General features: G+C 34.9%; 1 protein-coding gene and 1 pseudogene across 5 annotated transcripts in view; both read right to left on the reverse strand.

Annotated features, from left to right (window-relative positions):
• Positions 1 to 732: 732 nt before the first annotated feature.
• The window catches only part of Aatf (Apoptosis antagonizing transcription factor), a 236,731-nt gene continuing 223,554 nt past the window's right edge, over positions 733 to 13,909 (reverse strand). For all 5 annotated transcript variants that reach the window (XM_090405096.1, XM_090405095.1, XM_090405093.1 and 2 more), the window contains one exon: positions 733 to 838. In XM_090405096.1, coding sequence (XP_090261222.1) covers positions 784 to 838 — 55 coding nt within the window. In that variant the 3' untranslated portion in view covers positions 733 to 783. The remainder of the gene's footprint in view (positions 839 to 13,909) is intronic.
• Positions 8,105 to 8,665, reverse strand: LOC150099057 (ADP-ribosylation factor-like protein 8B-A pseudogene; annotated as a pseudogene).

Below are 13,909 nucleotides of genomic sequence, written 5' to 3' on the forward strand. Positions count from 1 at the left end.
GAGACCATGCAAAACACGTCAGTGCGTGTTCACAGCATGTGCGACACTGGCAAATGCAGCTGGTGCCTGAAAGATACGACTATTGGCGAGGCGTGAAGCAGGACGGGAATACGTACATATAAGAAACCGCGTAAGTCGGGGTATGACTGTATTGTAATTATTAATGTAACTACAATTGCAATCATTTTCTTATAGAATTTTCTTCTTTTCCCATAATTATTAAGTTCATTAAAAATTTTACTGGATGTTTATAGTAAAAATGTTTACAGTATGCTCTGGTTGGCATACTTCAACACTCTTCAACAAATAAATACTGTGGGTTTGCCCATTGTGGATGTAGGTATTTGTAACTGTCCTTAGGTGGAAGATGAATTTTCATCATCTGGTGCCAGACCGAGACCTGTCTGAAGTGGCTTGGAAAAATTGTTTGGTCTCTAGAGCAGGGTTTCCAGACTAAGCACAAAATAAATTAAAAGATACAAAAATATAAAATTAATAAAATCGGGAGAAAAAAAAACAACAACAATACTCCTTAGCCCAACAACAGTACTAATGTGTGTATATATATATATATATATATGTTTATACCAAAACCTTTAATGGGTGGAAGTTAAAAAAAAAAAAGATAAAGTCAGACCATCTGGCTGATACAAGCTTTGAGTGAAAAAATGATGTATGCTGCAGCATAATACAATTCAAATCAGAAAGCAACATTGTCATTTAGATCTTGAATAAATATAAATAAATTTATTCTTATGTACAGAAATTTATACACATTTTATATTATACAGATGAGGCACACAGTCTTCTTCCAAACAAAGATTTGTATAGGTCATTCCTAGAGCAAGAGGAGAAAAAAAAATATTATAAGACTCAATAAAATAAGAATGTTTATTAATGATTTAACATCATAAATGTAGGAGACAAGCTAATAATAAAATTTGAAAAAAAAAAATCCTCTTGCTTAAATTTTCATACTAGTTTTGTAAGAGTTGAGGTGAAATGCTGGTACATGCTCAGATTAATCACATATATGAAGTAAGATTGTTTCTAACACATTTACACTGGGACTGCCCAACAGTATCACAAGAAACTATCCAGTGTTTTTCTCTTCTCCTCTTGACAAGAAATAATGTTCTTGTTTTTATCCATGTTTCTGAAAACTTTTGTCTACATGTGCCATAGCAAAATAAAATAAGGATGAAAGCTATCATGAAATATGTCACACAGATTAAGCAACATATATAAATGCAAAAACACAAGTATCATTTCAATGTCTTCCAGGTTAAATCAGGAGGAGGATGCTAGTAGAAATGCTCAAATCAAGGAAATTTCATTGTCTATAATATTGGTGAAAAACTGCATGCATTTCAGTAAAATTTTGTTTATTTTGATCAATGAGATTGAATGTGTTGTAACTGTTGAGGTTGCTAGTAAGTTGGCTCACAATTTTTGTGTAATTTCAGCTTACAGTTAATGAAGGCAAAATGACTTGAGAGTAGCAGTGTGTGGAGATTCCCTCATTATAACATGCGATGGATGACTGATGCTGTGAATATGAGAAGTAATAAATATGCAAGGAGGTTAGTGGTGGTTGCAGAAACTAATGATTTGGTTGAACAAAGAGACAATATTAGGACGAATATCAAGAGATTGAGGAGAGAGAAAAACAACAGTATCTTAGGAAGCATAGTTAGTGTGTAGCCCAGGTGTGACTGATAATTTGAGGCAGCAAGGAAATATAAAGAATGTATGCTAGCAAAGCTGTGTGAAGAGAAAAGGGTGGTTTATTGACATGTGAAATGCATTTGAGGGACAAATGGAATTATATAAATGTAATGGATTGCATTTAAATGGATTTGGTGACTAGAGACTATTAAAGTGCAATGAATAACTGAACAAGGGGATCTGAGAAAGTCAAAAGTGATAAAAGAAGAGTAGAGCAGATGAGACTGAAGTGTTTGTGAATGGAGAGGATGGTAGTGTGAGAAATGGGAATGTGAGAACAGAAATGCAAGCCGGAAACAGTGGAAGTCAGGGAGGAAGAAATCCTCCCTGACTTCAAGACTGGATTCTGAAAGGAGTAATGAATGCAGGCATATGATTGGTCAGCATATCAAAAGTGAGTAAACAGAAGCAAGTGTGAAGAAGTCACAGATGACATGAGTAGCTGATTATAGACCAAGAAATAAAAGAGGATGAAATTATTGCAATAACTGAATTTACTTGCATGAAAATAGTTAGAATAAGTGAAACGTGATTTCACTTATTTGGATTGTTTTCGATATCATGATGGAAAATTAAAATGGAAGGGCATCGTGTTTTTCATAAGGAGGGGGGAAAAGGGGGGGGGTGCTGTTGAAGATATCAAAAGAATTATATCCACATAAGATCAAGATACAATGGGAAAATACTAGCAGTGGTTTTTAAGCAGTATGGTAAGGCAGATACTGACAGAGTGACATATTTGGTTGAATGCTGCTATAGGCCAGGGAAATGTGGAGGTTGGAGACAAATTGGCTTAGTGATGAAGTGAAGGATGATAATTATGGATGGTTTCAATTATGGTAATATCAATTGCAATGAAGAGATATCATTGGGAATAATGACAATGAATTTGAGTTTTTGAGGGGAAACTATCTTAGGAAATAATTAACATAGGGTACACAAGAGTTGAGAGTCTCAGTCAATCCTTGTAACAGGAAAATTGTAAAGGATTGGAAAGAGGCAAAATTGTTACATTCACAAAGGGAGACATAAGCCTGATGCTACAAATTACAGACCAATCTGGGATCATGGTTAAGGTGTTGGAGAGGGCTAGGATTCAGAACTGGAATGATAACAGCATTCACTGTAATGGGTTTGTTAAAGGGAGTTCATGTTTTAGCAACCTGCTTAAATAAGATGACAAATTAACTGGATGAGGGTGATACATATATAGAGGGTATACTTGAATTTTTCAGACTTTTGATAGACTGATACATGACAAGCTGATAACTAAATGGGAACGGATGGAATTGGATAAAGGACTGGTGAGTTGAATTAAAGGACTGGCTGTCAAGGTAACAGCACGTGTGTGTGTGTGTGTGTGTGTGTGTGTGTGTGTGTGTGTGTGTGTGTGTGTGTGTGTGTGTGTGTGTGTGTGTGTGTGTGTGTAGAGAAGTAGTATCCCAAAAAAGGTCACTTGTTGTGCAGCAAAGGGTTCTGTTGTGGGACTATTGTTGTTAACTTCTATGTTAATGATATTAGGATAGGCTTAACTGAAAATAACACATGCAGCTTGTAAATAACGTTAAGCTAGGAAGAACTATGGGAAGTACAGCTGCTAGTTTAACATTGCAAAGTGTAAGAAACTGAAATTTGGCAGGCAAGGATGGGATACAGATTATACAATTAATGGGAAATTTTTGAAGGAGGTGGAGAAGATGAGAGATCTGGGAGTGGTTGGTGTGTGTGACAAAGTTTTCCAGTTTAGGAGGTCACATTACTAAAACTGATAATATCGCAATAGATTATAAGGAAGAGGATCTTAACATGCAGAAGCAAAGAGGTCATGTTTACTTTGTTGAAATGTTTTGATCAAGTAGACTACTTATGAACAGATCTGGCCACCTGGTTTTCAAAAGGATGAAGATATCTCACAAAGTGTTCAGAGAAGATTCACTAAGACAGTGTCAGGTCCCTGCAATATCATATGAAGACATTGAAGGAATGCAATTTGCAGTGCCTTATGAACAGAAGAAGAAAAGGAGATGTGAATGATATATATATATACACACACACATATACACACACTAAAGTGCCATAGAATTAAGGATAGCTACCTAGTGACGTGTTGGACCTCCCCCTGCCCCTGGTCGTGGCTGCCACACAACGAGGCAAGGGCTCCACAAGCTTGAGAAAATATTTCACAGATATGGCAACACATGCATCCTCCAGAGCCGTCGAACTTGAACATATTGTTCAAGTTCGGCAGTGATAGGATGCGGGCTCGAACACTCTGCTCGACAGTATCCCAAAGATTTTCGATGGGATTTAAATCAGGGCTCCTATGTGGCCACTTCATTATTTCAAAGTCAACAGAATGCTCCTGGAACCAAGCAGTAGCCTGCCTAGACCCATGAGATGAATGATGGACATAAATGGGTGTAAATGGTCAGCTATGAGTTCTGCTATGAAGATACTCCAGGCGATCACTGAGACACTACCACCTTGTATAGTTACAACTTGACATGCAGGATCCATGGCTTAATGGGATAAATGCCATATCCTCAGTCTCCCATTGGTGCTACGAAGTTTAAATCGCGATTCATCATTCCAGTCTACACATTGCCAATTTTCAATTGTCCAGTTTCGATGTTCTTTTGCCCATGCAAGAGTGTTCACAGCCCAGTGTCATGCCGTTAGAAGTGGAACCCTCGTAAGTCAGCGACTCCCGAAGCTGAGTCAGTGAATTAAACATTGCACGGTCCATGCACTGACTTTCCAGCTGTAATCTTTGTTCAGATGGGAAGTGATTTGAGATGTCTGGCCGCTATCAGTCTATAGGATGCAAGTCAGACAGCAAAGCCCACGATCATTCAAGGCTGGTTGTCCTTTGCAGTTTGTGCAGGTGCTTTTTTTTTTTTTTTGTCAGAATTTTCATGTTCCCGGAACACTCTTGAAATTGTCATACGAGAAATTTCAAGTTCATTGACAATTTTGGAGATCGAGTGACCCATCAATTATTCACCTATGATCTGCCTTCTGTCAAATGCATCTACATCCTGTGCCTTTCCCATTACACTTCTCATGATGAATGCTTGGGAAAGCCAACACTGACAGTTAACTATTTGCAACACTCGAAGTTGCATAGCATCTCCTATCCCTAATACAAAGGCACTTCAGTGTGTGTGTGTGTGTGTGTGTATATAAATAACTTGGAAAAGGATTATTAATAATTAGATTAATATGGAAAATAGAAGTGATTTTCCATACAGTATTCAGGCAATGACAGTCAAGGAAAAGAAGGAGTAGCCATAGTATTCAACACAAAATATGAGGCTAATCTTCTTGAATGGCAGGCAGTCTCAAGTAGAGTGATGTGGGCAAATATGAGAATGGGGAACCGGACAATGAGACTTATTTGTGCCTATGGTCCCACAGAAGGCTCTACTAAGGTAGAAGTGGAAGAATTTTTTGAGGCTCAAGAGAAAGCTACTGACACAATGAAAAAGGAAAAGTTGTCCTTGTTGGAGATCTTAATAGCAGAGTAGAAAGTGATTATGGGACATACAAAAATATTTTGGGAAAATTTGGAGAAAAGAGCAAAGCTAATAATAATGGCAAATACCTGTTGGATTTCTACTCAGGACATGGACTGGTTATTACTAACACCATGTTCCAACATAAAAATTCAACAAATTCACATAGAGAGAAGAAGCAAGGAATAAGAAAAGTGTCATTGACTATGTTATTGTTGATAGTGATGTTTTCCCCCTGGTGCAAGCCACCAGAGTGTACAGAGGATTTGAAATTGGAAGTGATCACTATTTGGTCTTGAGCAGGATAAAATTGAATTTCATATTGAAAAGAATAACATGTAAGAAAGTTTTAAAGTGAATAAAAGTTGAGCAGCTCTCAGGTGTAAACTGTAGACTAATATACACAAAGATTATTGAAGAAAAAATGAAAGAGTTGGAGAACAGGAATCAAACCTTGGAGATTCAATGGGAAGCCTTGAAGAAAACCCTGATAGATTCAGCTAGAGAGGCATGTGGTGAAGTTATCTGCAAGGATAGAAAAATTAGAACCCCATAGTGTACACAGGAAGTTAAAGAAGCAGTGAAGGAAAAGAAGAAAGCATATCAAGCGTTCCTGGCAAATAAGTCAGATTGTGCTCTTAGAGAATACAGAGACAAATGTAAGAAAGCTAAACAGTGTGTAAAACTAGCTAAACAAAAGTCATGGGAGGACTTTGGCAAGAACATAGAAAACTGCTAAATGAAACAAGCAGTGATGACAGCACAGTGATAAAAAAACACTGACCAGGCATGCAGTCAGGAATACATATCCATGCTTGAAGTAGAAAAAGCCATCAAAGGCTTGAAATGTGGAAAGCCAGCAGGAGTTGATGATATTCGACAGAAATGCTGAAGTATGGTGGTATAAAAGTCTTACAGTGGCTGCACTGCATAGTTCAGAATGCCTGGACAGAGGGACGAATTCCCAATGATTGGAATAAAGCTCTCATAGTACCCATATATAAAAAGGGAAATAAAACTGAATGTGAGAATTACAGAGGTTCCCCTACTGAGTGTTCCTGGTAAGATATATATGCAAATATACTTGAGAAACGGTTGAGAAGAATTGTGGAAGAAAAGCTTGGTGAAGAACAAGCAGGATTCAGGTCAAATAGAGGCTGTCAGGATCAGATCTTCACTTTACGACAAATAGTGAAGAAATCATGGGAATATAACAAAGATCTATATTTAAGTTTTATCGATTTGGAAAAGGCATATGACAAGGTGCCAAGAGAGAAACTAGTCAATACGCTACAGTTATATGGTGTTAATGGGACATTATATCAAGCAATACTTAGTCTTTATTTGAGCTGTAAGGTCAGCAATTAGAATTGAAGGAAGTATAGGGAGATGGTTTAATGTTAAATGATGCAGACAAGGATGTACATTATCTCCTCTGTTATTCATTATCTATATGGATCACATTATGAAGGAAAGTGGTATTAAACATGATATCAAAATTGGAGATGTTAATGTCAGCTCTTTGCTTTATGCGGACGATTTTATGCTTCTAAATAAATCTGCTACAAGTCTGCAAGATTCTCTGACTAAATTGAATAACTGTTGTAATAGATATGGTATGAAGGTCAGCAATACAAAGACAATGAAAATAGGTAGAATCATTGAAAATGTCAACCGTGTTGTGAATGGAGAACTTGTGGAACAAGTAAAACATTTCAGCCACTTAGGCACGATTTTTATTGAAGATGGCAAATTAAATATAGAAATAGACAACAGAATCAACAAAGCTGGTATGTAGGAAGTCAATTGAATAAATTCAATTGACTTCCTACAGTGTTCAAACCAGTTTTAACTTATAGCTCTGAGAGCTAGGTCAGAAGTAAAACACTTGACCAAAGACTAGAGACCGGAGATATGAGAGTCCTGATAAAAATTATAGGTAAGAACAGATGGCAACAATCGCAACATCATATTAAAAATGATGATATTAGGAAAGAACTTGACATTGTCGTCATCCAGGAAGAATGTGTTAGCAGAGCTAATCTCAGGTGGTATGGTCACTTAAACAGAATGGGTGAGGAAAGATTAGCAAAACAAGTGTTCTCTGTCAGGTTGGCAGGAAAATGACCCAGAGGAAGACCAAGATATAGGTGGATTGATACCGTACAAAGTGCCTTAGAGGATAGAAATATAAGATCTGATAATGTTGGCGTCTTGACAAGTAACAGACTGATTTGGAGTAAAATTGTAGATAGGAAGTTAGTAATGATGTAAATTTTTCCTGTAGTACTATCATATCCTGTACACCCCTTGAGGGTACATGGCAGGAAATTGATGATGATGATGATAATGTCAAATGTTTAATATAAATATCTGTTTGTTATTATTTGCTCTTAAAAAGACCTATACAGATCAGTAAACTTCACTGTAGAATTTTTTTCTTATAGCTACTTTCTCTGTAATCAATAAATACATCCAATGTGCTATTACATTCATGATTATAACATTGAGAAACTGAAAGAAAAAATATACATCACAAAGGGGCAAATAAGAAATAATAGGCAAAGATGAAGATGGGGAAATGACTGAGTTACCAGATAATGGAGCAAATGGCACAAACTCCAAATAATCTGAAATACAAGGAAAGAAACAAGTGAAGCTGGGAAAGTTTACAGAAGTGTCTGGCCTTGGCTGATGTCTTAATATGAGAGTATGTTAAACAAAGTCCAGCCTTGTCCATTTTCATAGGTGATCCCACGGTGTCAAGTGAGTGGCCATGACAGGTCTATCCAAGGCCAGTGCCACATGTCCAGTAGTGCCCTTACTTCAGAATGCTAGATCTGAGCACAGACTTCAGAGGACTAGGAAATACAGAAACTTCCGTGACTTTCACTCTTGGAATGGGAAATGAGCCACTGAAGCATAATATCAGTATTATCTCTCGTCTTGCAAGAAACAGAATAGTAGCAAATTTCACTGTCTTGAATGCTTGAAAGTTTCATCTGTCCAATAAGCTCATTTTCTTCCAGAGCATTAGATAAATCTCATTTGTTAACAAGAACTAAGACGGGTATACCAGCTAGCTGCAGCTTATCCAACAGATCATGCTTCAATTTTTTCATGATCAGCAGCATCTACCATATGTATAATATGGCATTATCACCTCTGCAATACCTTTTCTACATGCTTTTAAATCTTGGCTGTCCACCAGCATTCCATATTTAAACGGTGACATTTCCTTTTGTAAGTTTACGCATGTTAAATATCAACAGTATCACATCTTCACAGAACTTGCCAGATGATATCACATTCACAAATGTTGTCTTTCCAGAATACTGCAGACCAACTAACGTCAGTTCCATTTCTTCTTTCCAAACTAGACTTTTGATCCAATCCAGAAACTTATTTATTATGGCTAACATTTTGCACTACTATTGAAATTAGCTATAGAATGTTTGCTTTCTGCAACTGATAATGTTTAAAATAAATCTGTTAACTCTACACTGGGTGTATGCATTAAGCAAAAATTAACAATTAATCTGCCTGTTTTTGGACCAGCTGTGGTCCAAACAAAACCGGTGAATTTTTCTTAGATATCACAACACCAGCGAATAATGGTAGGGCAAGTACTTCAGTTCACAATTTTTCAAACTTTTGGAATTCAACTTTCTGATCAACTCATTGATCTAAGTCAAGAATATGTAAAAAGATATCTGAACTCTTATCACAATTTACAGACAAAAATACTAATGATGGTAGTGGTGGTTCGCTGTAATTGGTGAATTAACTGGTGGAGACAGTTGTAGGAAAAGTGCCCTCCCTCAATGAGTCATTGGACTTATTGGAGGTGTCATGTAGTAATAATAATAATAATAATCATCATGAATTATCCTTCTATAATTCAAACCTAGTTTTATATCCACAATGAAGATAAAAAAGTAATCATAACAAATTACTTGTGTACTTTTTTAAATTAGCATTAAACTACAGTAGATGTACACTACAGTGAACACCACATTAACAAAATTATACATTATAGAAAGCTATGGAAAAGTCCCAGCCTAAATTAAAGAACAATAGCTATTTTGGATACTGATTGTGACAAATGATGTCACAATTGGCATCCAAAGTAAATGGCAAAATGTTTATAAGATAACAGAAAACAAAGGAAATGGTGAGAAGCAGAACAAAGGAAACCATGGGAATTTATACGTTAACAAGAGAATACAAAGGATGATTTGCAGGAATCAAACATATGGAACACAAAATACCAATATGAAAACAACAAATGTAAATAATAATATTGCGAACAACTAGAAGAGTACAAAATTAGAAAAATGAAAAACAAAATCGATGCTTAAATTTCAAAATGGTACACTAGCTTAAATTAATGTCACTTAAATGAAATCTTCATAATGAACTAAATAGGTGCAGAATATACCATTAAAATAAAAAATTAAGATTAAAAAAATTTGATTCTAAATTAGAATTCTTTTATTTTATGGATAAAGAATCTTTCCAACATAAAATGAGCTATTACCAAAAAATATTACTAAACTTCATAGCTATTCGATAAAACGTCAAAAGAAATAACAGATATTGTACCATATTTCTTTAATTTACAGTTTTAAGAGAACACTACCAATATATGCCCATTGTCCATCATTGGATCTGAAACTCCTTAGACTGTTTCTGTTATCACATTTTTCAAACTACCCTTCTCTCTAATCTATCTACAATCACCATGTCAGGAGAATGGGTTTCGTTGTAAGAGATTACCTTTTAGTGCATGTGATCAGCGTCTCTCCTTTTTCCTAACAAACTTAAAATATTTTTCAAGATTTTTAACTTTTTTCCTTCTTTCAAATTATCTTTAAGGCGATGCCTAAACTGATGAAAAAAACAACCATTCTGAAGAAGATCTCTTCAGATAGAACATTAAACTCATGGGCAATACCCAAAAGTCTGTGGTAATACTCAAAAAGAGACTCCCTATTATCTTGAATGCACTGATGAATTGTCCAAATAACTTTTAAAGGTTGCATAATTATCAGTCTCTCTTAATAATGTGGAAGTGTTTAGGAATGTTTTGGCTTTGCTCATTAGTTTTTTACAAAGTATAATTAACAAATGGAAATCTGACCATTTTCTTAAATCTGTAATTTTTTCTACATATTTAAAAAATATTTCTATGCTTTCATGACTATCACTTGAGAATGAGGGTACCACAAAGTTTGGATTTACACTTAAAAAATTCTTCATCTTTAATGGAAGAAACCTCACTAGAAGAACTATTATCTACTGTAGCTATTTTTCTTCAGGAAAAAGTATACTTTCTGAAGTCTAAAATCACAACCAATCCTAATAGTTGACTGCATCAATTTAATTATCATGTCACTTGTGCCAGTTTTGTTAAAAATCTTGTCAGCTGCACCAATTATGTTAATATCTCTGTGTAATGGAAATTGTACCAATTTGTTTATCTCCTAAAGAGACTGTTTTTACGCCAAGTGTTAAGTAAATTTACAAGAGTTCAATCTGATTGGTGCAATGACTATTAACTTCATTTCTATTAGACCACAGGATATTGATTCAAGACCAAATAAAAAATATACATTTAATGAAACTAAAAACTATGTACATTGTAAATAAAAATTAAATTAATAACTATAAAACTATTTGGATCCAAAGTCTTCTAAATAAAAAGTATACTTTGAGATCTCATTTATCTTTAGTGGATAATTTAATTCTCTTTACGCCAAGTGTTAAGTAAATTTACAAGAGTTCAATCCGAATGGTGCAATGACTATTAACTTCATTTCTATTAGACCCCAGGATATTGACCGAAGACCAAATAAAAAATATACATTTTAATGAAACTAAAAACTACGTACTGTAAATAAAAATTAAATTAATAACTATAAAACTATTTGGATCCAAAGTCTTCTAAATAAAAAGTATACTTTGAGATCTCGTTTATCTTTAGTGGATAAATTAATTCTCTTTGACTCATCCTATTAATGGTTTGCTCCACATGTACTTAAATCAGTCTATCAGACTGAACATTTCATTTTTTAACAATGAATTCATACAAACAATAAATGTGCATTAGTGCCAGTTCTTTATCATGCCTTTTCTCAAAATATAAAACTTCTTATTAAGTTCCCTGTCACTATGGATTTCCATATTTAGCCATTCATCCTTACTGTTTCACTGGCATATATCTTACACCTAAGGCAATTTTTATTACAAGCACAAATTATAAATTCTTTACAAGAAGAAAATCGTTTCCTTTACTACTTTATAAACACTATCAAAGTAGAGCCTCTTCATTACTTGTTCTGATAAAATAATTAATATCATCGCCATCCTTGAGAAGGAAGATGAAACTTTTCATTTAGCATTTCTTCAAATGTTGAAATAGAATGTCATTTACTATTCACTTGTTAACAGTCATTTTTTCAGTCTCTAAGTATTCATCTTGCCAAGATTCCCTTTGTGGAATCTTCTATTAAATTATTCTGTCTAGTTTTCTTATAAACTTCCTAACACAAAATCCTCTGATCTGCATTCTCAAACTTCCATTCTTCTTTTCCTCCATTATCCCAGGTACTGAACACTGTCGGCAGTCAATCAGCCACCAACGTCCTCGATCACCATGCATACTTGTTCAACTATCAGTAATGGCTGATATGTTATCATTGTTGGCAAAAAGAGAATGTCTTTACGATGAATGATAGATATCAGGGAACATTTAACAAATGTGAATTATTACAATTATCTGATAACCAGTAAGTACAATAAGTCTCTAATACTTTACATTTCATTTTAGCATAAATATGAATATTCGGCATATCGCAAGTGCTGATCATATCTCATCTTCTTTATACCCTCTTTTACCTTATGGTGGCAGGGATTTATTAATCATTGGACCTCAAACCATTCACAGGATAAGGTGGTCAAGCCCTACGCCCTGGTGTATCCTATGTCCTGTAGTGTTGAGTTCTAAAGGCTAATTTGCCTGCTTTGCAAGAAGAAAAACCCTACTGTCCAAGACCGGCTAACTTGGCTATGGCTGGGGAAGATCCTTCAGCTCCTCACGTCACCGACAGGAATCGAACCTAGGATACTCCTTCCCCGGGCATATGGTTGTGAAGTGCACAGCCACTAGGCTAACCGCGCGGACCATACGTATTTACAAAACCAAAACTAATGCAATACTAACAGAGACACAGCTGTGAAAAGACTCAAATTATAATTATTTTTAGAGCTCCATTTTGGTGAAACCACATCTTGAGTCTATCCTCTACTGCATGGCATACAAAACTTCCAATCATAGCCTGATATCACTGCCCAGTGACTGTCACTGCATTACCATCATCATCTTGAAAGAAATAAGGCCAGAGAAAGAGGAAAACACTGAATGTTTTCCTCTATCCTGGCAGAATGGGATCTTCCAGACCATGGAAAATAACCTACAGAACCCTCTTACTGGAAATGTTCAATCAAGATGAATCATTGTTTCTGAGGAAGCATTTTGGACATTAAAATAGCAGTGATATGCTCTTTGCACAAATATAATTGAATGTTGATTTTGATTCATTGTTGGGTTGTGAATTTTTCCATGATTAATTTCCCAAATGTTTCTTAGAATGCCTGAAAAAAATAAAATGAAGAAATTAATAATCAAAAAAGTTATTCACAGTTTAAACTTCTTTGTGAATATTTATGGGCCTGTATGTCTCTCATTATTGTTTGCATTTGTACATTTCTGTTTGTCAATTTTTGTGCTTTATGTATGATTCTGGGAATCCTTTTTTTGTTCATCAATGTGCGATTTCCCATAATTTCCTCTGTTTCATGAAAATGGAGTAAGTGGCAGGAGATCAATATTTTTTCCCTTAAATAATATCATTAGTTGTCTTAAGCAATAGAAATGCTTAAGACAACTAAAGAAACTTTTTTTTTTTTATCTGGTTCCCACCCACAAAAAGTTATTTAGTAAACCTACTGTACAGTTTTACAATGAGTGGACTAGATTTTTTTTTCCCATTTTATATATATATATTGTAATTTTTATTTTTACACAGTCTAGAAACCTTGCTCTAGAGCCAAAAGATGAAACTTGTTCAAGTCACTTCAGACCTTCAATAAGTGAGGCATTGGTTTCACACTGGACAATGAAATTCATCTCTCACCTAAAAGACATTCATCAAACATCCATGCCCACAGCGGGATTTGAACCCACAACCTGTTGGTTAAAGAGCTGACAAATAAACCGCACTTTAATAATGTGCTAGTGACAAAGGATCCCTAAACACTGGAAGGGAATAATGATAATAATAATACCAAAGAAAGGAGATCTCACTAGATGTGAAAATTGGAGGAGAATTAGCCTACTAATTAATCAGTACCTGCAAATATTTTCTGTAAAATACTGATAAATAGGATTAAAAATGAAGTAAAGATATTAAGGCATGAACAAAGCATAGAAATTAATGAATTATAACTAAATTTTATAGATTTTGCTAAAGCAGTATTGATAGAGAAACATTATGGTTAATTATTAGAAGTTATGGAATCCCCCAACAAAAAAAAAAAAAATTTTTTTCTGCTGATTATGATTGTTTTTTACTAATTTGGGTGCTCTGATTTCAAATATCAAA

This window comes from Typopeltis vanoorti, chromosome 15, assembly GCF_054136105.1.
Source record: "Typopeltis vanoorti isolate ZY-2024b chromosome 15, IOZ_Tvanoo_1.0, whole genome shotgun sequence".
Lineage (NCBI taxonomy): Eukaryota > Metazoa > Arthropoda > Arachnida > Uropygi > Thelyphonidae > Typopeltis > Typopeltis vanoorti.